Source organism: Oreochromis aureus, linkage group 7, assembly GCF_013358895.1.
Source record: "Oreochromis aureus strain Israel breed Guangdong linkage group 7, ZZ_aureus, whole genome shotgun sequence".
Lineage (NCBI taxonomy): Eukaryota > Metazoa > Chordata > Actinopteri > Cichliformes > Cichlidae > Oreochromis > Oreochromis aureus.
The window spans coordinates 13,310,625-13,337,836 of NC_052948.1; the positions used below are offsets into that span (position 1 = coordinate 13,310,625).

Genomic DNA, 27,212 nt, shown 5'->3' on the forward strand with positions numbered 1-27,212 from the left:
AAATTATTAGGGAAATGTAATAATTTGTTTCTTGGGCCTCACGACCACTTTACATCAATGTTGTGAACACAACAGTACAAGATTAGATTTTGTTTTATGTGGATATCATTTTGGTCAACTGGGATGTTGATGAAAAATTACTATGATTCAATCATACATAAAATTTACTTAATGATTTTGTTACCATTAATAACCGAGTAAACGTGGAGAGATGCTACTTCTACCTGTTAAGCTTCATGGTCTGTTAAAATTAAATAACACTGATTAAGTAACCTATGAAAAAAGTGAAATTTTACCATTAACACTTAACAGATGAACCTATTACACAGTGTCTTTAAATGTAGAAAGTAATCGATAACTAGGGACTTAATCTGCTGACCACATTAGCTGAAACTGCAACATGTGCTTTTTGAATATTGGAGAATAGTTATTAGTATAATCTACATATAGCTAAAATACTTTTTCTTTAAGGCCTGATAATTCACTAAGATACATTTAAACAATTTTGCACTTAATTTTAGTCCTTCTAAAAGAGGGAGGACTAAACTGATTCAAACCACATCTTTCTGTATCATCAGCACAGATGTAGTGCAAGAGTTTTATGGACATAGATATACTCCTATGAGCCAGGGTCAGCCACATGGCCAGCATAACTTGAGGTTCCTGGACAAAGGTTTGTGGGCCCCCATCTGCTTATAATTTCCAAATAGGTCCTCAGATCACACCTCCAATGCTGAAACAGCACTTACTTTGGCACTTCCATTAAACACAACCTTATTTAGGACTATGCTCCACATGAATACATTATAAAGTGAAATAACAAAGAAAAACTAGATCTTGACACTGGTCCCCTTTGCAGAAGGTGTAAAGTAATAAGCAGTAATGCAGGGTTCATGTTTGTTCACCTTTAAAGGTCCCAACGCATACACCCCATTGTTAAAAGTTATTATGCACTCACTTCTAAATTATTAGTTACACATTGCTAGTACCAGGTTGGACCCCGTTTTGGCTTCAGCGCTTCCTTAATCCTTTTTTGGCATAGATTGAACAAATTTCAACATTCATCACAGATTCTGGTCCATGCTTTGGGGTTGTCTACCCCAAATTCTGACTCTGCCCTCCAAATTTCACAGCAGAAGTTTCATCAAACAAAGCAACATTTTTCCAACCTTCTGTTGTCCCAGTTTTTAATGAACCCGTGCCAGCATCTCTTTCCCACCTTTAGCTGTCAGCAGTGGCACTTAGTGTGGTCTGCAGCTGTAGTACATCTGCTTCAATGTTTGACATGTTGTACATTCAGAGATGCGCTTGTAGATATCTCAGTAGTAACGACTAGGATCTGAGTTACTGTTGCTTTCCTATCAGCTCGAAGCAGCCTGACCATTTTCCTCTGACCTCTGCCATCAGCAAGGCATTTTCACCCTGAGAACTGCCACTGTATAAATTTTCTTTTTCAGGCCATCCTCTGTAAACCCTAGAGATGGTCTGTGGGAAAATTCCAGTAGATCAGTAGTTTCTGAAACACTCAGAGCAGTCTGTCTGGTACCAACAACCATGCCACATTCAAAGTCGCTTAAATCACATTGTTTCCCTTCTAATACTTGGTTTGAACTTCAGCAGGACATCTTGACCATGCATGTGATTGGCTTATGAGAGTTTTGCTTTAAGAAGCAGATGAATAGTAATTTTCACCCTTATTCTCACCCTAATGTTGTTTACTGATTTTTAAAAAATGAGCTGCTGCTCTCCACATAGCTTTCTGAAAGTGTGCTGTATTCATGGAAATGAAGCAAAATAATGTTGATTATTTATCCTAACCCCTGATTCTGTGAGTATAGGGTAGCTCTCTCCTAAGATGGTAAGAAAACCCCCAAAATCCATCGGTACACATTACAGCCAGAATCAGGCCCAGAGCAGATACTACATGTGTGTACTTTCATAATTCCCACATGGAAGTCAGGAAATACTAATGAAAAAGATTTAAGATTGCACTGAAACACAAAAAAATAATAGGAAAACACAATAACTCACATGCAACTTTTGCATAATGGAAACTGATCTTAAAATATTGCAAAATATTCTCTTTGCAGATTAGAAATAGTTCTATACTGTTTGCCCAAAGCTTATTGTAAAATTAGCCATATGTAGGTGCAGATGACGAGATTGCACCAGAACCCATGTTTTTTATTTTTAAAGAAAATTCACTTTCTGCAGTATGGGACATTCTAGCCAATAATACAGCTGCACATATCCCAGCTGTATTTCTGGAATGAACAATGAAAAACTTTTTTTACATCCAGATAAAAGAAACAGCATCTTTTATTGAACCAATCAGACAACGTTACAGTTGAATTTTATCACTTTTCAACTTTGCTCCAACTCAAACAGTACAAAAGCACCTTAAAAAGAACACCCTGTAATGTAAAATGTTTTATGAACATTTATCCCTCCTGACTATCAAAAAATAGAAAAAGAAATTAAAATCAATTTTTACCAGCACATTTATTAAAACCAAACATTGCATGTTCTGTGAATACTTTTTATACCATGAATGCAATACAAAATAAAGCAATACTAAATGAAGAATATGAAAATGTGAGAAGATAGGAAGGAATGTGTTTTTTATATTTAGATCCTTACTGCCTGTGCAAGAGTTACAAATGCTGAGTAAGAAAACATAATCACAGAGAGTGCATAAGACATCACTGTACAAAAAACAGTTCTAAATATACGTGCTGGGCATTGAATTGGCACGTGCATTCAGACTTCAGACGGTTTTTCATCAAATCACCAGGTATCGATGCAGTTTTGGAAACAGTGAAATGATTATGAGCTCAAACTACTAACAGCCTTTCAAACAACAAACGAACGTGAACTTGTTTCCTGTCTCCTGCCTATGTTTGAATGCTTGTGTAAAACACTGCCTTGGTTCTAATGATTTTGCCCCCCCAATGTTTAATTTTTTACCCCAAATTATTGATGCAAGTCTTTTAGGGGTTTTTTTTTTTGATTATTTAACTACTGCTACTATTACAACAATCTATTTTCTATTTATTTAACAATGACTAATTCTATTGATCAAAGCTTAAAAAGTAATTAAAGAGATAGAAATGAAATAAAACACAATATGTCAACAATGTAATGACTATTATACGGAAATCAAAACTAGTGGACAGATATTTGCCCAAAACCAAGCTGGTAAAATCTAAATGTTGCTCTTTGAAGTTTTCTATGACATTTCAATGTCTCTCTCTGCCTGAAGAGGCGCGTCAGCCTGGGGCTCTTTACTTTTCCCAGCACCCTTCTTCTTTTTCCTAGAGGAAGTAAAACGAATATTAAAGTAATTATAGCAAAATTGGCATTATCTGTAGGGAATGATCTTTCTTTTCGTTTAAGGCAAACACAAATGTTCTTACTTTGACTTAAGAGTTAGGAAAACCACCGTTCCGATGATAGCAACAACAATGAGTGCAAGCAAAACTCCACAGATGATCGCTGTTAAAGAGGATGGCAGTTTAACAATAAGGTTTGCGTAAATGGATACGGTGCTGAATTAAAAGCTAGTGAGAAGTTGACTCATAATAGTTAAAACAACAGATGTAGCTCACTAAGAATCTGTTTTTCTCACATTATGTCCTTTAAAGTTAAAGTGTGTCTACTGACCGATTGGAGTGTCTGACTCATGCTCCTCTGGCTCATTACCATCATCTTCAAACAAAAAAAAAACAAAAACATATTACTGTACTGTGTGTTTTTTTTAATTAACACTGACTCATTAGTTAATATTCAATAACATATTGATATATTAACATGTAAAAGTGACAGTAAAAGAGAGGTGTGTGTGCTCACCATGGATGCCAGCACAGGTGGAGTTGCAGCTGTTGAAGTCAAAAAATCTGTTTCCATTTCCGATGCATCCAGTCCAAATGAATCTTTTGCATTTGTCATAAACGGAGTCATAGTAGTATCTCAAATAATTTCCATTGCATGTACCTTCCAACTTTTTAAAGTGGCAAGCTTTCCTAGCTGTGGGGAGAAAACATCATCGTCACTGATCACTGAAAGTAGCCATAACAATGGCTGCTAATTAGGTTCATTCAGAATATTAACATGGAAATGATGGCCTGGATTAATTATAACTGTAAGGCAAATCACCTGAGTGATTTACTTATTTTTAGGAAGATATGCTCTTTCACCACTTGGTGGCGCATTGCAAATACTCAATAGCTCCTGTCCTTCCTACAGCTTCTTAGGATGTAAAGAAATTGCATGTGGAAAAAATTGTTAAACAAAGTTAAGCTATAAAATGTTCAGGTCTAAAAAACTATAGCACAAATTTGTTCTGCTAAGTATTTTGTGCTGCTAATATGCGACACAATGATCATTTTCTTTGTTTCTTCTGTCTGTTTCTCTCTCTGTCAGTTGCACTGAAGGAGTTGTCTGGTCCTGTCATGATCCTTTAGGCCATAAGACATTACTAAGGGCTAGTTTATGTTCCCAGTTTCTCAGAATGTCAGGAAGGAAGATGTTTTGTGTGTGTTTTTATTTACTTTTACAGTTAATTTGGATTGCATTTTGCATATTCACAAGTTAGTGGTTAGAAAATGATTTATTCAAAATGATTCTTACCATCCATAGGGTAGACATTTTCTGCATTGACTGAACAGTTTCTCAAGCACTCTCTTTCATTTTGGAAACGGTTAGCATTTCCCCCTTCACCGTTGTACAGGAAAGGACTGCACTGATCTTTGCTGGCATCATAATACACAGCAAAGTTGAAGCTTGTTCCCTGGCCCGAATCAGCAGGTAGTCGACAGAATTCTGTTGGATGAGAAAGAACATACTGTTAGAAACATTTTATATGCAAAAAAATTCTGAGTCGATGTTTTGGTTTTCAAATAATACATATAATATAGTATACTCTATATATAATGTTCAAACAGAAATGTAACTAATGTTTAACTAACCTCATCAGCAGAGACCAACTCCCTGTTTTTATGATGGCAATAAAAAGTATCATTTATGGCACATTTTCAGCTCTCCCGCCCTTCATAGGTTTCACAGTATGGAAGTGGTTTCAAACTTTTTATAAACATAGTTAAACTTTTATTTATTTAAATATCTAATAATTTAACCTGCTATTACCTTCTGGGTGCTGAAAAGCTGCGCCCTTCCTATTACTCTGTGGTGCAGTGAGATGAAGTTGTGAGTTAATGTAGTTTTAGCTCAGCATGTCCATAACGGTCAGACTCAGACAAACATGATCTCAGTGCTTTGTGCAGTCGTGAAGAATATGTAAATAACATTTACAGTATGGTAAACAGCCAGAGTGAAAACAGTCATTGTTGGCGTCAGTTGGAAGTCGCTACATGACTTATGTCTCGTTAGACTTGCAAAATAAATATAAACATGTTTTTTTTTCCTATTGAACTGATTAAAATAGGTATAAGCAAAACTCTATGTGATGCCACACACTGCATCGCGCACAGGCTGTGGTGCAGTTCATCCACTCACCTCAGAAAAACTGATAACAGAATCGCCATGTTGTTCTGAAAGGACTGAAGGTGAAGCTTAGCTATTTGATTTAGTTTTGGTCACCAATCATGTACATATTAAAAAACAAAACAAATAAACAGTAACGCAAGTCTCAAGTCTTTATGATTTTTCACTAAAGTTGAGCTCAGTGAGCTGAAAGCCTGGTTGATAATGAAAAGTAAACCTCACGTCTAAAAAAGCGCTCGGCTATTCTTTTTATTTAACAAATTTACGAAGGAAAAAAAAAAACAGTTTTATATACCTGGAATGTTGGAATAGCTGATTTGGAAAGCTGAGAACACAATCCCCAAAAACAGAAGGCCCGTCATCTTGCTGCTTGTCTTTGTGCTGTCTTTCATGGAGTGAGAGAAGGTTATAAACTAGAGTGGGAGTGGGTGGTCATAACTGACCTTTGGACCAGAGTTTCTCTAATGGGGACACTTTTAATCGAAACAAAGGGTAGTGCTAGTGCTTTATTACCTTTACTGTATAGAAGAAGTTAAAACAGTTATTGCCACTCCTATTTTGTGTTAGTGTGATCACCTACAACACAGCAGAAAAAGACACATATACACTCACCTTTTTCAGGTACAACTGTTCAACTGCTTGCTAACAGAAATATCGCATTGCTGTAACTTGATGGATTTGGATATGATGATATGGTCAAGATGGCCTTCTGAATTTTAAACTGAGCATCCAAAAGTAGAGGAAAGGCTAAAAGCTTCAAGAAACCAGTTTTTATATATATTGTTACAACATGACTCAAAGGCAACATAAATATGGAGACCAACACCAGAGTTTCATAAAGAAGAGGTTTTATTTTAAACTACATAATAAATTAGCTAAAATAGTTGCCTGAGCTCTCCAAAGTCAGTTTATCCACACCTCGCTTGGTCCCTGTACTGGTTTTATTTTGTTGTATTTATCTGCGACACCTTAAAGGCCGATCCATGAAAATATTGTTGGACACAAACCAGTCCGTGGCGCAAAAAAGGTTGGGGACCGCTGGTTTAGAGTAGTCACTGTTTCCATATATTATTGTCCATATTTTGTCTTCATGAAGTCATGTTACATATTCAAATGCATAAAAGTGTATGGAAATGTGTTTCTTTTGTGGAGGAGGAGGAGACCCAATTTGCACAGCTATCTCCAAAGAGGGCGCCATGACTGGTGAACATGAGCAGGCAATCCAATTTCTCAGCAATGAGCATAAAACACTCTCCTGATAAACAGGTGCTGATACACTCGACCATGCTGGAGGTCTGCTCCAATGCCACTAACCCCATTCAGATAAAACCTATTATGGTTTTATCTAAGTTGGGCTAGCGTTCTCTGAGTTGGGCCACTGCGGCGGGTTTTTGTTGAAGCGCTCACTCACTAAATGAAGGATGAGTTAACTCAAAAAAGCTTAACTCTAAAGCTTAGTTTCCTTTTTACTCAGGATCAATAATTGCCTGAGGGAAAAGGGAGATTGAAAAGAGGGATGCTATAGAGGAGTACATCTGTGAGTCTCTGGCTGCAGACATCATCCGTCCGTCCTCTTTCTCCGGTAGGTACGCGATTTTTCTTTGTGGCAAAAAAATGATAAGACTCTTAGACCATGCAGTGAGTGCCATGGCTTGAATGAAATTACAGTAATGAATAAATACCCTCTTCCGCTCATTAACTCTGCCTCTGAACCATTTCAGGGGGCCACTATTTTCACCTCGATCTCTGCATTTGGAGGGCGACAAATGGAAAACAGCTTTCAACACTCCTTTAGGCCACTTTGAATACCTAGTAATCCCTTTTTGACCCACTAACTACCTGCCGTTTTTCAAGCTCTAGTAAACGATATACTAGGGAAATTTTGTAAATGTTTTCGTCTTTGTTTATCTGGATGATATTTAAATTTTTTCCAAGTCTCCCCAAAAGTTGATTCTGTTCATCTGGACATAGCTAACATTTCGTCACTCATCCAAGCGACTTCTTCAGTCTCAGCTGACTGCAGGTTTCCCCAACCTTATAAACAGTACATTTGCATAATGACTGAAACTAGCACCAGTGAGGGAAAAATGGGCTAGGAGGTCAGTTCCTTGATCATTAATATGCAGATTCTCATGACCATTGGTCAACAACCACCATCTGTCTTCTGTGTCCAAAAAGTAAACATTGGCATGCTTGAAGGAGTGACCTTTGTCCTTTAGATGTAGATACCTTGGCTAATTGTGACCTACACCCGTTGTGACACCTTGGCTCTTGTGATTAGGTAGAGGATCATTAGGGGGTCAATTGTTCCTCTGGGGGGGACACTCCCATAGGGCTTAAATCTGGGACTCTCCACCATTTGACCTTAGAACTGAAGAAGCTACTCAGATGAGAGGAGGGATGTCTTCAAGCTACTTAAAAAAGGCCAGATGCTTTTCTTTCCAACCTCCTTAGACTACGATGACCCTGGATGACTGAGAACCTTCACAGACATATGTAAATACCATTTCCAAGGGATTAAATGTGCAGTAAATACCAATGGTCAAAATGGAAGACAGTCATTATTCACTTGCAAGTCATAATGTGAACATGAAGTCAGTAAAAACCAATTATAACCAAAATAACAATTTCAGGAGTTCAGACCCAAGCTTAAACATAACCCTGACAGAAAACAACGAGAAGACATCAACCTATGCGCTAATAGCCTGGCCCGTTATGAAAAGTAAACTTAAGTTTTGAAACAGGTTTTTTGTAATGATTTTAAATGAAGTCTAATTTAAGACAAAAACATTTTTATGTACCTAGAATGTCTGAATGTCAGATTTTGAAAGCCGAAAAGACAAACCTCCAAAACAGAAGGTGCTTCATCTTGCTGCTTGTCTTTGCGATATCTATCTATCTATCTATCTATCTATCTATCTATCTATCTATCTATCTATCTATCTATCTATATATATATATATATATATATATATATATATATATACATAAGTGAGAAAATGTTGTAAACTTCAGTGGGAGTGGGTGATCAGTACTGACCTTCTATGGCAGAGTAACATCTTCCATAGGTAATGGCAGAGCTATGGCTTTATTACCTTTATTGTATAAAGTAAGGGGTTAATGTATGGTAATCTTTGATGTAAGGTGTGGTGGGGCGTGGTCTGCGGTGCCACTGCAGGAGCGATGGACCCACCTGCACGGCATCTGCAATCATGCCTCGCTGGCTTGAAAATCTGCACTGGGTCCTGAGGGTTGTGTTGTTGCTGATGTTGTTGTTGGCTGTGAGCTGGAAGGCTGCAGCCGACTGAGTGTGTTTGTAACAGCCACCGGAGTTAATAAAAGATGCTGTAAAACATGTTCATAAAAACGTCATCGTTTCTGCCGTGGTATGTTTGCCGAAGGCTTTAAAAAGAAAGTCATCCAACTATTTTCCCCTTCTTATGCAATTCAGGGTCGTGGGGGGAGTTAGAGGCTATGCTATCTGTCATAAGGTGAGAGAAAGGCAACACCCTGAGTAGGTTACCAGCCGTGGCAGGGCTAACACATAGAGACAAATTCCATTCATTTTCACATTTACACCTACAGTCAGTTTAGAATGATCAATTAACCTAAAACCCATGCATATCTTTGAAATGGAGGAGGAATTCAGAGTAGCCAGAGAGAGCCCACACAGACATGGGGAGAACATGCAAACACCACACAGAAGAGCACCAGACGGGATTCAAATCCAGGACCTTCTTTCTTTGAGGTAACCACTCACTAACCAAAAGAAAATCATATCTGGCATATCTTCAAACAGCAATTTATAGAGATAGATATTCTTTAATCAGGAAATAAGAATGGCGCTGGTGATAGCAGACAGGAGGCTGAGAGTAGCCACTGTAAGCATCATGGCAACCTTTGTGCTGCCCTTTGATGCTGTCACATTACTCACACCTGTTTAAAGAAAACAAATACATGATGATGAGTATGAATACCCCATATGTAGTATTTGTAATATATAAAAAATTCTCTAAAATTAGAAAATCTCCTGTCTCAGGTGATGCCGAAAAACTAGTTCATGCATTTATTGCTTCTAGGCTAGACTCCTAAAAACTAAAAAGCCTTTAGCTGACCCGAAATGCTGCAACAAGACTACAGGCTGGAACTAGAGAGCGCATATTTCTCCTATATTGGCTTCTTTTCATTAGCTCCCTGTCAAATCCAGAATCCTTCTCACCACTTACAAGATCTTAAATAATCAGGCCCCATCTTATCTTAAAAACCTCATAGTAACATCCCAAAAAGAGTACTGCAGAATTACTTTTGGTTTCTGGAATATTTAAAAGTAGAATGGGAGGCAGAGCCTTCAGCTTACAGGCCCTTCTTCTGTGGAACAAACGTCCAGTTTGGATTTAGGAGACAGACATTAAGGGCAGATATTTTAAGATTAGGCTCAAAATTTCCTTTTTGATAGAGCACATAATCAGAGCTGGATTGGGTGACCCTGAATCCTTCCTTAGTTATGCTTAGTTATGTAGTTCTAGGCTGCTGGGGGGGCCTTCCCATAATGCCCTGAGCATTTCTTCTTCACTCACTATGTGTTTACACACCAATCTGCATTTAATCATTAGTTATTATTAATCTCTGGCTCTTTTCCAAAGTGTGCCTTTCTTCTGTCTTGTCTTAAAGTAAAAAAGCACCTTAAAAAGAAGGCTCGATAATACACTGAGAACAACACTGAGAATATTTCCTGCAGACCATAATAAACAGTAGATGGTAAATAACTTGTTTTGTGAACCTTTAGGACCGTTAAAAAGGCACTGAATACTGAGAATGCATTTTATGCAGCTAGTACAATACTCAAGCAACACAACATAATATTGTAAGATTTATGAATATCTAGCAAGAAAACAGAGTCAAAATGCATCACAGTGCAAAAACAGGTTTAAACATATCTGGTGTTTTTTTAATTGGCACATGCATTCAGATTTAGTTCAGTTTTCAACAAAACACTAGCTGATAATGCTGTTATACTTTGGAAACACTTAAATAATTATGAGACCACAATACTAAAAGACTTTCAGGCAGTTGTGCACAAGTGAATAAGTATGAGAACCTAAAATTACACTTTTAGGTTCTCATACTAAGAAAACCTAAAAGTTTACTGTTGTTGTTGAGTTTTTTTTTCTCTTTTTCTGCTTCTGAGTGAGGGGTGTCCAGAATTCCTGAAACACAACTCATAACACGTGAAATTACTTTCTGTGTCTGACCAACACTTTAAAAAAAGACAAAATTTTAAGTTTGTTATAACATAAGGCAAGAAAACAATTGTCAATATGAAAAGTAGTCATTAAAAAGTGCTCAGAAAAATAATAGAATAAAAAATCATTACTTTACATTTGTAATGTTGATTAAGTAAAACGTAAAACTTAGAATCATGTAAGACTTTTACATACATGAACAAGAAAAATTAAAAGTTGAACATTGAATCAGTGACCACCATGATATTATTTGATGGAGTCAAATGTCCTGAATTATCCAGTGGAGTAAGGGCCTAAAGAAAGGAAAACAAAAGTTATATAAAAAAAAACTGCTTAAAAGTGGACATTAACTGTTGAGTGCAATCAAAACTCCACATAATATGGCAATTAAAAAAAGACCTGTTTAAAGATTAAAGACATTAAAGACAAAAGATTGTTTCACCCCTAAGAATCTTCAAAATCTGTTAAACAGTACATATATTTATGCTGGCAACCAGGTTGGACTAAAGCAAACGTATCCTACATTGTCTCTTTTTAAATAAGAGTGTGATCTACTGACCAGTTGGTGTATCCACTTCATCCTCCTCAAGACCATCTAAAATCCAAAACAGTTCATGTCAGTCTTGATGCATGCTCCATCATCTACATAAGGACATCAAAAAAACTTTGATTCTGTTCATTTGGACGTAGCATTTTCGAAATGTTTTTCCCACTGAAAACGCTACTTCCAGATGAACAGAATCAACTTTTTGGGAGTTCATGTCAGTATGTATAAACACATATCACTGTGTTGTTTTGGATAGAATTATCACTGACTAATTAGTTTTTACACCATGTAATGATTTATGAATATATGAACACATGTTAATACCTGAAAGTGTGTACAGAAAAAAAGAGAGCACACTGTTCTTACCTATGACACCTGAACAGGTGGAGTTGCAGCTGTTATAGTCGTGAAATCTGTTTCCATTTCCAGAGCAACCGGTCCAAATGAATTCTTTGCATTTTTTATCACTGGAATCATAGTAGTACTTCACACAGTTGCCATTGCATCCACCTTCAGCTCTTTTTAGGAGGCAAGCTTTAGATGCTGTTCAGAGAAAATGTGCTCATCATCATCATCATCATCATCAAAGTAGGCATAACAGTTGTTTTGGTTGTTTTAGCATTTTTAATTGTCATTATATGAAAGGTTTTTGTTAGAGGTGAAACTTAAACACAAATATTTTAAATACTAACACAACATGTTTGAAGGCATTCGACTTTCAGACATGTAGACATCTTAAGCCTCAGTAAACATTTACAAAAGCCTCAGGCATGCTGCCAGTAGATTTTACCAAACTTACAAACACTAAAAATTGATTCTCTGAGAACTTGAGAAGTTCTTTGCGAACTTGGTGACATCTGGCTGGTGCTTAGTGTGAACACTTTGTTCCTACAGCCTCTCGTGAAGTAATTATATGTAGAAATGGTTCATATAAAAGTCTGAAAATCTTAACAAACCACAAATGTTCCTCTCTCTCTATATAAGATTCTGCCTTGTCAGACAATTCATCCTCCAAAGTCCTCAGAAAACAAGGAAGTAGGATAAATGTTTCATCTTGTCACATCTGCTTTTGGTGGTCATTAAAGATACATGACATACATTTACCATCTGAAGGTTATCAGTTAAACATAATAAATTATTCAGTTATTCTTTTGTCCTTATAAATCTTACCATCCATAGGGTAGATATTCTCTGCATTGGGTGAACAGTTTCTCATGCACTCTGCTTCATTTTCAAAGCGGTTGTCATTTCCTCCTTCACCTTTATATATGAAAGGACTGCACTGATCTTTGGTGGAATCATAATACACAGCAAAGTTGAAGCTTGAGCCACGACCTTCATCAGGAGGTAAATAACACTTATCTGATAGACGAGAAAAAATAATCTGTGACACACATTTTATTAAGAAAATGTAAGACAGTCACTGCACAATACACTGTCTGTTTCAGCTAAAATCAGTAGATGCATTGCAGAAAACAGACTTTATGAAAGAAAATCTTCAAATTATCTTCAACAGGCAGACAAATAGATACTGCATGTAAGAAATCTAAAACTCTGTTTTCATTTTAAAATGATGCATTTCTATTTCAATAACTACAGAATGCAATGATTTGTTTGATTTGTTTATAAAAAAGTTTCTAAATTGCACATTTAAGAGGATTGGTCCTCAGTGTTAAGTAACAAAGAATGAGTGGATCAATTATCTATTTTGAATATTTATCATTAACAAAGTCACATAATCTAGAGAAAACACGTGTAACTGTCCTGTATTTTGGATAGAAGTATCACTGACTAATGATTTTAGAACATGTAATGAGTTATTGATATATGAACATATGTAAATATCTGAAACTATGTGTAGACGAATCAGAGCACACTGTTCTTACCTTTGACACCTGAACAGGTGGAGTTGCAGCTGTTGTAGTCGTGAAATCTGTTTCCATTTCCAAAGCATCCGGTCCAAATGAATTCTTTGCATTTTTCATCCCTGGAATCATAGTAGTACTTCACACAGTTGCCATTGCATCCACCTTCCGTTCGTTTTAGGAGGCAAGCTTTAGACGCTGTTCAGAGAAAATGTCGTTATCATTATCAAAATAGGTATGACAGTTGTTTTTAATCATTTGATTTATTTTCCAAAGGCATTTTGTTGACAGATTTCACCAAACTGACAAAGTCAACGGACATTTTATCTATATTTCTTATATTTTATTTTAGATAGTTTTATAAGTAAACAAAATTGTTATAGTTTTCTCTCTTTATTTCTTTCGTTTTTTAAATACTATAGTTTGTTACTATACGGGCATTACCCAAAGTGGGGGAGAAAGAGCAAAACCACAAACCAAAACCACTGTAAGCCTACTAAGACCATTACACTGAGTTATAATATTACCAACAACCAAAGAGAAATCAGTGTACTGCTCACCTGTCAATGGGGTCATGAAAAGAGAAGAAGAAAGACCTTTTTTAGATACATATACTGATTGTCCATTAAAATAAATAATCTACATACAAACAACCTTTATTTGTCACATACACAATCATACAGAGTACAGCATGTAGTGAAATGCTTGTGTTCAAGCTGTGGACGTAGCTGCGCCATACCAGGGCTTGGTTTTAGCATGGGCGGTCTAGCCAGGACCCTTACTGAATACCGGGTGAGAATCGAACTTGCAACCTCTGTTCCGAAGGTGTGTAGTTTTATCACTATACTATCCAGATGCTGATACACTTCACTATAGAAGAATTTAAATTCTAGCAGTTTCACTAGCATTCCTAATTTGCACTGTCACAGGACTACACACAAAGATATACACTGACATATTTGTGGAAAAAGTCTCTGACCCCTTGGGCTATTATGGCTAAAGAGGATTGTCAATGCAGACATCTACTTTTAACATCTCTGTGATTGTTGATGAATTCAAAGACGCTTAATCCCAAAGTGTACCATGTAAAATCATCACTGTTTTGTATAAAATTTGAGTTCATGTTATCTGTAGTGTAAAGCATAATCATCTTGCAGGTTATCTGTATTGTTTCCCTGCATGTTTGATCAGTTTGGGACAATTTGTCTGCAGTGCTAATAAAGTTAGAAATGTTTTGAGAAATGTGCTGAAAGCAATTGTAAAATCATAATTAGTAGTCCTGCTGCTCTTTGAGCACTTGGTGGCATATGGCTATTGCACAACACTGTGAACACTTTGTACATGGTGTACATGACATTATATTTTGCATCTTACCATCTGAGGGTTATCAGTCAAACATAATAAATTATTTAGTTTTTCTTTTGTCCTTATAAATCTTACCATCCATAGGGTAGATATTCTCTGCATTGGGTGAACAGTTTCTCATGCACTCTGCTTCATTTTCAAAGCGGTTGGCATTTCCTCCTTCACCTTTATATATGAAAGGACTGCACTGATCTTTGGTGGAATCATAATACACAGCAAAGTTGAAACTTGAGCCATGACCTTCATCAGGAGTTAAATGACATTTATCTGATGAAATAGAAAATATAAGACAGTCACTGCACAATACACTGTGTTTCACTTAAAATCAGTAGATGCATTGCAGAAAACAGACTTGGTAAAAGAAAATCTATCAGACTAATAGATACTGATAGATTGCAGGTAAGAAATCCAAAACTCTTTTTATTTTAAATGGTGGATTTCATTTCCAGTAACTAGTAACTAATCATCTGTTGCCCATATTAATCATTAAGAAAGTCAGAAAATCTGGAGAAAACACATATAGGTGTCCCGTGCTTTGGATAGAATTAGCACTGACCTATTAATTTTAAAACATACAGTGATTTATTGACATATGAACACAGTATCTGGAAGTGTGTGTAGAAGAAAGAGAGCCCACTGTGCTCACCTTGGACAACAGAACAGGTGGAGTTGCAGCTGTTATAGTCAAAAAATCTGTTTCCATTTCCGAGGCATCCGGTCCAAAGGAATTTTTTGCATTTTTTATCAGTGGAATCATAGTAGTATCTCAAATATTTGCCATTGCATTCACCTTCAGCCTTTTCTAAGGTGCAGCCTTTAGATGCTGTGTAGAGAAAACATCACCATAATTATCATCATCATCATCATAGTAATTAAAATAGCAGTTGTTTTTAATGTTTCCAGTTATTTTATGTACTAAAAATCTCAGCTGAGTTTGAATCTCAGTAACCTTGACCTGAAGATTAGATTAGTTTTGTTATCATTAGCTTCTGTAATTTTACCCATTTTAATATAATTGATTGAAAGGTTTTTGTTAGAGCCAAGATTTAAGAAATTCACCACAGATATGAAGTTTTCTCGTTTCCTTATTGTTAAAAACTTCATTGCGATAAGGGCAGTGTCCAAGGTAGGGGAGAAATAGCAACACTTCAACCCAAAACCACAGTAAGCTTAATAGGACCACTATAGCGGGTTAAACCCTGCCAGCAAATAAAGACAAATCAGTGTTTTATTTATATGAATATGATGTCATGTCTTCTCCTAGTAATCTCTCCACCTGGGTCAAAAATAGGTCTTAGTTACTGTTCCTCCAAGTGAAGTGTAACCGTGGCACACTTGTGGAATCTGTAACAGACTGTATTCTTTTGGTATTTTGTTATTTTTAGTGAAATGTTTGAGCTGTTTGGGGCAATTTGTCTGCAGTGCCAAGAAGTGTAACAGTCCTGCTCTATAAACAGTTGATAGCATGAGTGCTTCGATCCTACAGTCTTTTGTGTGAGGTACATACATGTTAAAATGATCCAAGAAGAAGCTCAACCTTCACATCTCAAGAAAGTCTCTCTTTCTTTCTCGATGTGAGATTTATCTTATCAGTCAATTCATGCTCCAAAGTCCTCAGAAAACAAGGAAGTAGGAGAAATCTTAAGTCTACATCCACTCTTGGCATTCTTTGAAGATTACATTACATTTTGCATTTTAAGATCTGAAGGGGAGACGTTAAACATAGAAAATGATTCAGTTGTTCTTTTGTCCTTGTAAATCTTACCATCCATAGGGTAGATATTCTCTGCATTGGGTGAACAGTTTCTCATGCACTCTCTTTCATTTTCAAAACGGTTAGCATTTCCTCCTTGACCGTTGTATAGGAAAGGAGTGCACTGATCTTTGTTAACATCATAATGAACAGCAAAAGTGAAGCTTGTTCCCTGGCCCACATCAGGAGGTAATAGACAGAAATCTGTTGAAAAAGAAATAATGTACTGTAAGATTTCTAATATAAGCAAAATTTGATTTTGGTGTTTTGGTTTTAAACAAGTTCTGCACTTCATAATGATCATAAGTAGCTTTGGGCCACAATATGTTGTTTTAGTAGAAAACATGAATTTCACATACATTTTCAGACCTCTTGCTTTTGAATGATTTCAAAAGTTCTTTCATCTAAAAATTTACTTGATATTGTTGGAAAACGATCCTGTTATTACCTCTTGGGTGCTAAAATTAATCTCATCATGCTCACAACTGATGGGATCGGACAGAAATGATCTCATTAGTTAAACGTTTGGCATTACAGAGGAAGAAATCATCCAGTCAGCTTTGAAAGGCTGTCAGGAGTATATAAATAACATTTCCTGGGGATTAAATGTGTAGTAAACACCATTGGTAGAAGTAGAAGACAGTCATTATTCACTTGCAAGTCACAATATGAACATGAAGTCAGTAAAGACCTAAAATACAATTTTAGGATTTTGGATGTAAGCTTAAACATAACCCTGACAGAAAACGACCAGAAGATCAATAAACTTTGTTTTAAATAGCGCCAGTACACATTCCTCTTTAAATGAACTGTAAATTACCTCTAATTTAAGACAAAAACATTTTTATGTACCTGGAATGTTTGAATGGCTGATTTTGAAAGCCGAAAGGACAAACCCCCAAAACAGAAGGTGCTTCATCTTGCTGCTTGTCTTCAGGATATCTTTCACATGTGAGAGAAGGTTGTAAACTGCAGTCTGACCTTTGGAGTTTCTCTGCATGGTGACACCTTCCAAATGTAAGGTAGTCCTATGGCTTTATTACCGCTACTGTATAGAATTTATAGCCAGATATAAATGATCTATAGATCACAAAAAACCCAGAAACATGTATTTTGACCACCTGCACTACAGCAGAAATCTACACAGACGGAGTGAGGCCTACAAAAGCGAGGACATTTTTGTAAACTAACTTGCCCTGTCCTAGCGTTACAAGAGAGAGTTACTCTGTCTTATTATTTGGCTAATATTTCTACAATACTCACATCAGCTTTGCACTCTTAGATTTTTAGCATTAATGTATGATCATATTTGATGTGAGGCTTTCTGTTAAAAAGAAAGTCATCCATCCATTTTCCTCTGCTTATCCAGTTCAAGGTCGTGGAGTTCAGCAAAGCTGGAGTGTATGCCAGCTGTATGTCATAGGGACAAGAGTTAGGCAACACCCTGACTAGGTCACCAGTCTGTTGCAGGGCTAACACATAGAGACAGATACCACTGGCATTCACGTTCACACCTGGAGTCAATTTAAAATCAATTAACCTGAACCCCATGCACAACTTTAGAATGCAAGAGAAAGCCAGAGTACCCAGAGAGAACCTGCACAGAGATGGGGAGAACATGGAAGCGCCACACAGAAGGAAGCAAGTTACAGAGACAGATTGCTATTCTTTAATCAGGAAATAAAAATGGTGCTGGTGATGGTAATCAGGTTCCGCTGTGCTGGAGGAGTGGTTGAGAGTAGTCGTTGTAATCATCATCACAGCCTCAGGTCATTTAAAGACATTTTTTTTTAATCTGGGTGTGCATTTCTTCTCAGATTGTATTTTGATGCTGTCCCCTTAGTTACACCGGTTCAACGATGATCTCATGTATTTAAATATGTGAGTATGACTGTACCTAACATTTGTAATATTTAAAAAAACACACTTCAGTTGAATGGATCTGTGTTTTGTGAGACCCCTTATGTTGGTAAACTGGCTACACAGTTTACAGTTTTTCCAACAGTTTAAACACATTTCCAGAAACACCTGTGGCTCAATTTCTCAAAATTCTAAACACAATCTGACAAGAAGTTAACTACTTTGCAACAATTCGGCATATCTCTCAAAAGGAAACAGAGCACTCAAGGCCGTATTCTTAAAACTCATTCTTTCCTCCCAAATAAAAGACAGCTGTTATACACTTTTGGCTTACACACGATCGAACACTGATGTGATTAAATTCAAAACGCTATCAAAAGTGTTCATGTATACTTTGGTTTCATGAAGCCATGTTACATATTTAAATGCATAAAGACCTTTTCTTTTGTAGGGTACTGCATGTTACACCTATGCAGTGTAAGTACAATGAGAAGCATTGCAAAGAAAGGAGTGGTATCCGATACAAAAAATAACATAATTAATATTTATTCCTTACTGAGCTAACAAAAAAATTGCAGTGAAACAGATCAGTCTGTATCTCACCTCTGAGCCTGGCCAGAACTTCATCCACATGGGATGCAGCGTGCTCCCTGGCCAGTCAGGGCCATCAAAAATGTTAGTAAAAGGAGAGTGAAAGAGGAGTGTTACAAGCTGTTCATGGTAGGAACAACTTCAAGGAAAGAGGAAAATACTTTTCATAGCCCTATAAATGAATCAATGAAAATAAATAAATTGAATACATTTGATTTCACTAGATTCTTAGCTCCAATTTTCACTGACAAAGGCAAACACAGTGTCAAATGGATGGCCAAAAATAAACCGTGAGATACATTTTATTGTTGAGAATAGCTTCTGACTTCATGGGCAAGTATGTCTAAAAAAGATTGTCAACACTGACACACTACTTGATCATGTCTGTCACAAGGAAGATCCGTCTGTCAATTCAACAAAACATCCCATTTGAAATTATCAGCTTTTTGGATGCAACTTTAACTTCGGGTTAACTACAGTTCAAACTATAATTCGATGCCAGGAAGTTTAGAAATGTGACCATGCAGCTAACAAAAAATGGTCCCACAGTTCTTTAACCATTTGGTGGCATATGTCTGGTGCTCAGTGTGAACAGCCTACAGCCTCTTACGTGAAATAAGTTCATCTAGAAAGGATTCGTGAAAAGATTAACAATGCATAAACATAGATAGATTTTAGGGTAGTTATAAACCAGTTCCCCTTTATGACTAACACAGTAATCCTTTACAAAGTTGGGTCTCTCTCTTGCTATCAGATCACGTCATCAGCCAGTTCAAGGTCCAAATTAAGTAGGACTCTTTTTAAAAGTGTATCAGTAATATCAGTCATATAACATTACAATTTGCATGTCAACGACCAAAGGTTCATGGTTAAACACAATGCATTGTTCAACTGTCATCCATTAGGTAGATACAGAAAATGGCTGACATTGCATACTTTACCTTTGTAATATGACTGCACTGATCTTTGCCTGAATAACAGAACACAGCGAGGTTTAAGTGTGAGCCATGACCTTCACCAAGAGCTAATAGACACATTTTATTCTTTGTATTGTATGTAAACTGGTTCTTGGATTTACCTTTAAATCAACAGTCACTCACTTTCTTTAAGTGATAGAGTCATAAACAACAGTGCGAGCAGGTACTCATTGCTGACTTATGGACAAGATAAATTTAAAAAAGGCAATGGCAGTGATAGATATTTGTCAGAATCAGAATACTTTATTATTCCTCGTTTACAGCGAACACTTTTATTGTATAGGCAAGATATGTATATGTGTACGTACATTGCTGACCTACACCCTCAGTATCAGAATCAGAATCCCTAAGGAAATTATGTGGGTTACAGTTGATCCAATACAGTAACAGTAACAGAAACAGACTAGACTATTTAACAATACAATAAGTTACAGATTTACAGATTTAAGAAATAGAACAAATATATACAAATCACTCAATAATATATATCGAGGATTGGCAGAGGTGATTATAAATCAATATCGAGAATATTGACAGCAACATTACTGAGTAGAAAACAGCGTGTGCAAAAAGGGTGTAGCTATTGCAGTGTTTACAGTGTATACTGTGCATACATGGAGGAGTTGTACAGGGAGTTGGCCACGGGCAGGAATGATTTCCTGTGTCGTTTAATGGTGCTTTTTGGTAATCTCAGTCTCTCACTGAACATGCTCCTGTGGCTACCCAGCACGTCATGGAGTGGGTGGGAGGTATTATCCAACATTGGCTTTATTTTGGACACCACCTTAAGGGACTGCAGCTCTATCCCCACAACATTACTGCCCTTGCAGATCAGTTTATTTAGTCTGTTGGCATCTGTGACCCTCAACCTACTCCCCCAGCATGCAACGGCATAGAAAATCCTGAGCATTGTCTGACAGATGTTGAAGGACCTCAGCCGCCTCAGGAAATAGAGACGACTCTGGCCTTTCCTGTAAAGTGCAGTGGTGTTTTTAACCCAGTATAGTTTATTGTTTATGTGTACTCCAAGGTATTTATAGTCCTCCGCAATGTCCACATCGACCCCCTGGATTGAAACAGGAGTCCAAGGTTTCCTGGTCTTTGCCACATTGAGCTGCAGATGATTCTGCTTGCACCACGTGACACAGGAGTCACCCACAGCCCGGTACTCTGACTCATCACCCTTGCTGATGCATCCGACCACCGCAGAGTCATCAGAAAACTTCTGAAGACGGCAGGTCTGTGCATAAAAGTGTATAGAAGTGTCTGTAGCTAAGAAGGTAGAGCGGGTCATGTACCAAGCCGAAGGTTTAAGCGAGACAGTGCGTAGAGGTTATTTTATATATTTTTCTAAAAACAAATGTCCTCTATGCACCTGTCATTGATTCAGGTGTGCAGAGTTTTTTTTTTATTATTGCCATCACAAAATGATTGTGTCTACCTGCAGCAGAGTGAGAATCTACACTTTTGGTGAATATAGTGGTTCTTATATACTGTTTTTCTACTCTACTTGTGTGCTCAAAGCACTTTATACAATATGCCTCATTATCGTAAGTGGATTTTCTATGCTTTTTCAACCTTACTGCTTCCTATTCACACTCCCACAGATACATCGGACAGCAATTTGGGGTTCAGCATCTTGCCTGAGGATACTTTTTGCATGCAGACTAGAGCAGCCAGGAATTGAACCACTAAACCTTCAGTTTAGTGGCTGACCAGCTCTACCTCCTGAACTACAGCCACATTTTGGCGGTGTACGTCAACAACAGCATGCCTAGGGTCACTAGGCCCACTAATGGCGTAGTGAGTAAAGGAAGGCCTAGTGACCTTAAAGCATTTATGAAATACATTGTGTAATTCATTTAGTACAAAATGTAATAACAATGGTCAGTGGAACCAGAATTATAAACCTTTTCAGGCAAGGGTTTAAGTGGGATTTGGCAGGTGGAGGAAGATTAAGTTCTCACCTAATAGGGAAATGAAAGAGAATGTTACATAAACCTTGTCTGTTTAAATTCAATCTGATTACTCCTTCCAGAAACAAATCATGTTAATCAGCAGCCGTAGTGAAATGCACATGGGCACCGACTTTAAAGTATTTTCTTTTATTTTCATTCTAATGGTCAATGAGACATAAAAATGCATGCACAGAAAATTCTAAATGTGTGTGAAAAACAGTAACCTAAAAACATTAGCTTACTTGCCCCACAAATAAAAGCTTTCCCCCTGGATTTGATCTTTCTGTCACTACATTTGCTCTTGCAAAATTCTTAAATTCTTACATTTCCATAGCTGTTTCTCTTATCACGCTTGCTGATACCGAGGACCTAAATTAATAATGTCCATGTAAACTCTACCAAAATACTGCAAAACCAGTTTTGCATTTAATGTCCATCTTAACCTTTGAATAACATCAAATTCTTATCATGTAATTTGTTAAACCCAATATGAAATATCATAACTTCAGCAAAACATCAAATACAGATCCTCTATTTGATTAAGAAAAATCTAACATGAGCTCGGTCATTACGTGTAAGGTCAAAATTTCCAGTTTATCGAATGTCGAATGTCACTTGCTAAGCAGGTCTTATCTTTGAAGATTATTTTTAGTCTTCAGTAGTCTTGAATTTGAGAATATCTTTGACAAGCTCATCTTCCTCTTGAGTCCTCTCTGTCTTACATTTTTCTTCATATATGATATTGAACTGCTCACATGCTGTTTTTTTTTTTCTACCTTGCAAATACAACTACAGTAACTGTGGACATCTGGAAGATGCGATGTGTGGCTAATAGCACACAGAGCAATATGTGTGCTTGACGATATTTGTTGAGCTTTTTCAAGTGTTGCAAATTAGCTGCCACTTCACTTCTGTTGTGCCTGCAGCTCGTGGTGAAGTGAAACCTCATCTTGATATTATTTGGTTAATGAGCTGCCTATCAGATTTAACTGCAGAAGCCATTTCCACTGAAAATGTCAACACTGAAAGCTGAAATATTTTCTCATGCAGTGTCTTGAACTGCTCTCCTAAAAGCCAAACCGCTAAACTTATATAAAGCTGAAGCTTGTGTATAAAGAAACAGAGTTTAATATGCAGTTGATAAAACAAACAAACAAAGCAAACAAAGAACATTGCACTTTTAGATACACAGCATAGTACAGATTCAACCTAAAAATGAGCAGAATGATAATGCAGAAAGCTGTAGGAACGACTTGTATAATAAAATGTAATACTGAAAGCTTTAAACTTGGAGTATAGCTTTAAAATTTATGTTACAAAGAGATGACTAATTTTAAAAAATCGAATTGGGAAATAACCAAAAGCAAACTCAGATACTTTAAATATTTTGATCCTGGCATCGTGACTTAAAAACAAAAAAGATCTAAAATGAAGAATCTTAAATAAAGGGCCAGCACTCACAACATAATAGTGCGACTTTTGGTTTTCAACTGCTCCACCAACACAGATATCGATCGCCATACTGTGAATGCTGACTCAGCACTCACACTAATAATGAAGTCTTAAAAAAAAATTTTCATCCCACATTTCAAACAAATTCTAGAGGTTAGGTTAATTGGTGATTCCAAATAGCATAGCAACCGTTGTATTATTTTTTATTTTTTTGCCTGTCCCATTCAGTACTTTAGAAATCAGAATTAAAGGCCAGGAAAGAACCCAACAGATTTATCTTTTCAAGTGGAGAAAATATGCCAATGCCATATTGTTCCACTTGATTAGTTTATATTATCATTGTTTATTTATTTTATTTTATTTTAGACCCAAGAGAAGTTACCCTTTTCCCTGCGGTGGGGGCAAGCAGACCACCACCGGCCCGACAGTAGCAGGGAGGCCCAGCGTCACAGACTCCGACCAGACTGCCAACTCCTCCCAGCCCCCAGCCTCGATGGAGTGCAACGAGGGTGTGAAGACCCCATACCTCACTCCGCCCACTCATATGTCGTGTTGCTGCATGCTGTTCTAAACTGCATTTAAAACATGGGAGGGGCATGGTGCTTCCTGCCAGAAAGCAGTAGGTGTCAGCACGGCCCCCACCGAGAACACTCAATGTCTATATGCTTTTAAAATTAAGAGGTAGACACCGGCCCCAGAGGCTGGGTTGGATATACAAACCGTACTCTGGACGCCGTATATCACGCTCTCTCTCCCGCTTATTGAATAACTGTGGCGAACCCTGACAGGTCATTCTCGCAGTCGTGACCTCCCAGGTGTGTCAGGTTAATGATCAGAAGGGGCGGTGGAATGGGCATCCCCCCGGAACAAATCACATATCAAAACAAAAAGCATGCAATAACCCCACAAAAATAAAAAACTACATGCTAGTAAAAGATCAAAAAATAAAACACAGCACTACATGCAAGGAGATAAAAACACCAAGTTAAACCTGTCCATTCCACCCTGTGACACAGCCACCAGGAAAACACCACCCAAGAGTTACCAGAGCCTCCACCAGAATATGACCACAGGCCCCATGCTGTGCTCTCCAGGGAAAACGTCCCTAGGGAATCCCCAGACGCCCCAAGCCTGCACCTACCGCCGCACCAGCGATACTAGGAAAGGTGGGACAAAACTACGACCCCCAACCCCCGCTGGAGCTGATCACACTTAGTGGTGTTTGTAATTCAACTTGACTGGGTTTAGATTTCTTTTTGGTAGTGGAGGAGGTGCGTCGACGTCGACAGGAGGAAACAGCCAGACATGCCAGAGCCGTAGCGCTGGCCAAGCAGGGTCGCTGGATGAATTGGGAGAGTGTTGAAAAGAGGAAACTCTCATGGAGTGAATTCTGGGAAATGGAGTCTAACAGACTAAGTGTCATCATCCGAGCGACATACGATGTGCTACCTTCTCCAATAAATCTGCAGCTGTGGTTTGGAAAGGACCCAGCCTGCCCCCTGTGTACAGTCCCAACCAAACTCAAGCACATCTTGGTTGGTTGTGGGACTAGCCTTACTCAGGGCAGATACACATGGAGACACAACCAGGTCCTCAGGTGTCTAGCCGAGAAAGTTGAGCGCAAAAGAAAATCCATCAATGCTCAACCTTTTACGAACCAAGAGGAGCGTCAGTTTTCATCAGCATTTGTCCGGGAGGGAGACAAGCCGAGGATAAGCCCCTCAACCCCGGACCTGGTCCCACTGAAGGTTGCCATGGATTGGCAGATGCAAGTGAACTTGGATAATGGGCTAATTTTTCCAACAGAGATCGTAACAACTACTCTACGACCAGACCTTGTCCTATGGTCTAACACCCAAAAACTTGCGTACGTCATTGAGCTGACGGTACCATGGGAGGAAGCAATTGAGGAAGCAATTGAGGAAGCATTTGAGCGTAAGAAGCTGCGGTATGCCAACTTGGCAGCTGAGGCAGAGGACAGAGGCTGGAAGATCAAGGTGCGCCCGGTGGAAGTGGGGTGCAGGGGCTTTGCTACCAGTACAACAGCAAAACTGCTTAGAGAGATTGGGATCAGAGGACAGGCGCAACGGCAGGCTATAAGAGAATTAGTTAACACTGCTGAGAGGACCAGTCACTGGCTATGGCTAAAAAGGGCTGACATCACTTGGGCAGCTAAGGCAGTCAGCTAACCGCGAGACACATGCCCAGGATTGATCGACCCGTGGTGGTCCTGCCTCAACTGGGGGCGTCAAAAGGGTAAAACATAACATTCGTATTTTTGCTGGTTGACTGATACAGCTGTCTCAGGGCCTCCTGGGGACTGTGCAGTTAACCTCATGGTAGTGAAACCAAAAGGAGGAATGAAAAAATAGGAAAGAAAAATGTTCCATTCTTCTCCCCTCTGTTCTTCTTCCCTTTTCTGGGAGGCAGTGGGGAGGTAGAGCGTACAGCCCGATCCGGCAGGGAGGTGTGGGAAGCCAGATCAGGCACCCCCCTTCCGGCTCTCCTCTCTGCTCTCTCCTATCTTGTCCCTCTTGTCTTACTTGCTAATGGCCGAAACACCGGATGAATCCAAGGTGCACTACTGACGATGTGTCCCAAATTTTAGTATGATAATGTAGATCAGATAATCCCTAAACCTAACCAAGGGCTGGTAAAGTTTCTGGGCTGCCTTTCCTCATAACAGCCATCCCTCAAGATTTTCTCCATTTAAAGCAATGCATTATCAGGGATTGTAACATCTAGTCCTTTTACTGAATATGGATTTAATTTGTTGATATTCTAAAAATATTTTCTTGTTGATCCCATATTGTATAACTACTTTGTCAAACGAAATAAAGTCTATTCCTTCTAATATATGTTCCAAGTATTTAATTCCTTTGCAACTCCAATCTGGGAAGTTAATCATATTATTGTTTTGTAATATGTCAGGGTTGTTCCAGATAGGTGCACGTTTGCATGGAATTAATGAAGACTCCTTCATTTTTAGAAACTCCCACCATGCTGTCAGAGAAGAGCTGATGTTGATGCTTTTAAAGCATTCATGTCGTTTGATGTTTGAACTGATAAATGGTAGGTCTGATATCTCCAGATATCCACAGCGATGACTGCACAAGAGCCCATCTGGATGAAGTCATGTCTGATTGGGAACGGGACCTTCGGTGAACTGGTTGTTCACGCTGAAGTGCGTTCCTTTCAGCTCCCACCCGCAATTTTGACCTGCTCCTTCTGTTTGAAGTGGCCGAATTTGGCCACAATAGAATGTGGTCCGCTGGCTCCCGTCCCCTTAGGCCCGATGCGATGGACTTGATCGAGTGATGTTCTCTGTCCTCTGGCATCTTCAGGTGGGTTTTAACCCTTTAAGACCGGTCGGATCGAGCACGCTCCGTTTTGCATAACTATTTTAAAGCCCTGTAGAACTGCAACCACATAAGCTAGCGCAGTAATTTTTTTTTGCCAATGAAACCGGAGGAGTTGTACTTACATTTTATGCCATCAGCTTGTCCTAAGTCACGCTTCCTTCCACATATAGCTTTGCAAAAATTTTGTAAAAAGCATTTGCAGCAACAAAAACATAATATTCCAGAAACACGCTTTGCCGATCCGATCAGCTGTTCATAACACTTCCTATGTAGGAATAGACGTCAGCGCGAACTATCGCATATCCGCCATTACCTGCCCGAAACCGGAAGTGATGTAATTTTCATGGAAAATGTAGTTTGTTTGGTTTTTTTTTTATCTTCAGGGCCTTTTTTGCAAATTTGCATTATAATATTTATTTTCGGTTTTCCTGAAGTTTTATAAAAATTGGTGTATCTCAAAAATAAAACTATGAAGACACTCAAAATAAATTTCCTGTGGTGGGAAACTATTTTGTGCAACTTTTTTGTATTTACAGTTTTGAGGGATAAACCTCTTAAATTTCTCTAACTAGAAATATATGTAAAAAAAAAAAAAAAAATTAAAAAAAAAGACTACAACGATTTTCAATTTTTTTGTAGTTTATTGCACTTTTTGCAATTTATGTAGTTACTATGGACTTAATGCATACATATTATTAAAATTTGGGATATAACGGTTGTATTGATGTATAGCAGCT

The 27,212-nt window shown here is 38.0% G+C and overlaps 3 protein-coding genes across 6 annotated transcripts; 1 reads left to right on the forward strand and 2 right to left on the reverse strand.

Annotated features, from left to right (window-relative positions):
• Positions 1 to 2,301: 2,301 nt before the first annotated feature.
• Positions 2,302 to 5,913, reverse strand: si:dkeyp-73b11.8 (BPTI/Kunitz domain-containing protein). Its single transcript, XM_039615114.1, has 6 exons — positions 5,798 to 5,913; positions 4,630 to 4,821; positions 3,850 to 4,026; positions 3,664 to 3,708; positions 3,417 to 3,495; positions 2,302 to 3,314 (listed from the first exon to the last, which is right to left on the reverse strand). The coding sequence occupies exons 1-6, from the start codon at positions 5,892 to 5,894 to the stop codon at positions 3,230 to 3,232; spliced, it is 675 nt and encodes a 224-aa protein (XP_039471048.1). The 5' UTR covers positions 5,895 to 5,913; the 3' UTR covers positions 2,302 to 3,229.
• A 1,071-nt stretch (positions 5,914 to 6,984) lies between these two features.
• LOC120441158 lies at positions 6,985 to 25,766 on the forward strand. Of its 3 annotated transcripts, XM_039615113.1 has the most exons (3): positions 17,888 to 18,156; positions 20,734 to 20,941; positions 23,480 to 25,766. In XM_039615113.1, exon 3 carries the CDS (start codon positions 24,457 to 24,459, stop codon positions 25,300 to 25,302), a length of 846 nt encoding a protein of 281 aa, XP_039471047.1. In that variant the 5' UTR covers positions 17,888 to 18,156; positions 20,734 to 20,941; positions 23,480 to 24,456; the 3' UTR covers positions 25,303 to 25,766. The 3 variants fall into 3 exon arrangements, 2 of the variants coding, with proteins under 2 accessions (XP_039471047.1, XP_039471046.1); XR_005613837.1 differs by lacking the exons at positions 17,888 to 18,156; positions 23,480 to 25,766 and adding an exon at positions 6,985 to 7,084 and having other exon boundaries at positions 20,734 to 21,290; XM_039615112.1 differs by lacking the exon at positions 17,888 to 18,156 and having other exon boundaries at positions 20,385 to 20,941.
• LOC120441157 (papilin-like) lies at positions 10,961 to 17,893 on the reverse strand. 2 transcript variants are annotated; one of them, XM_039615110.1, is made up of 9 exons: positions 17,128 to 17,893; positions 16,288 to 16,479; positions 15,169 to 15,345; positions 14,598 to 14,789; positions 13,179 to 13,355; positions 12,463 to 12,654; positions 11,659 to 11,835; positions 11,305 to 11,340; positions 10,961 to 11,038 (listed from the first exon to the last, which is right to left on the reverse strand). In XM_039615110.1, the coding sequence occupies exons 1-9, from the start codon at positions 17,273 to 17,275 to the stop codon at positions 11,019 to 11,021; spliced, it is 1,311 nt and encodes a 436-aa protein (XP_039471044.1). In that variant the 5' UTR covers positions 17,276 to 17,893; the 3' UTR covers positions 10,961 to 11,018. The 2 variants fall into 2 exon arrangements, with proteins under 2 accessions (XP_039471044.1, XP_039471045.1); XM_039615111.1 differs by lacking the exon at positions 16,288 to 16,479.
• Positions 25,767 to 27,212: the final 1,446 nt, after the last annotated feature.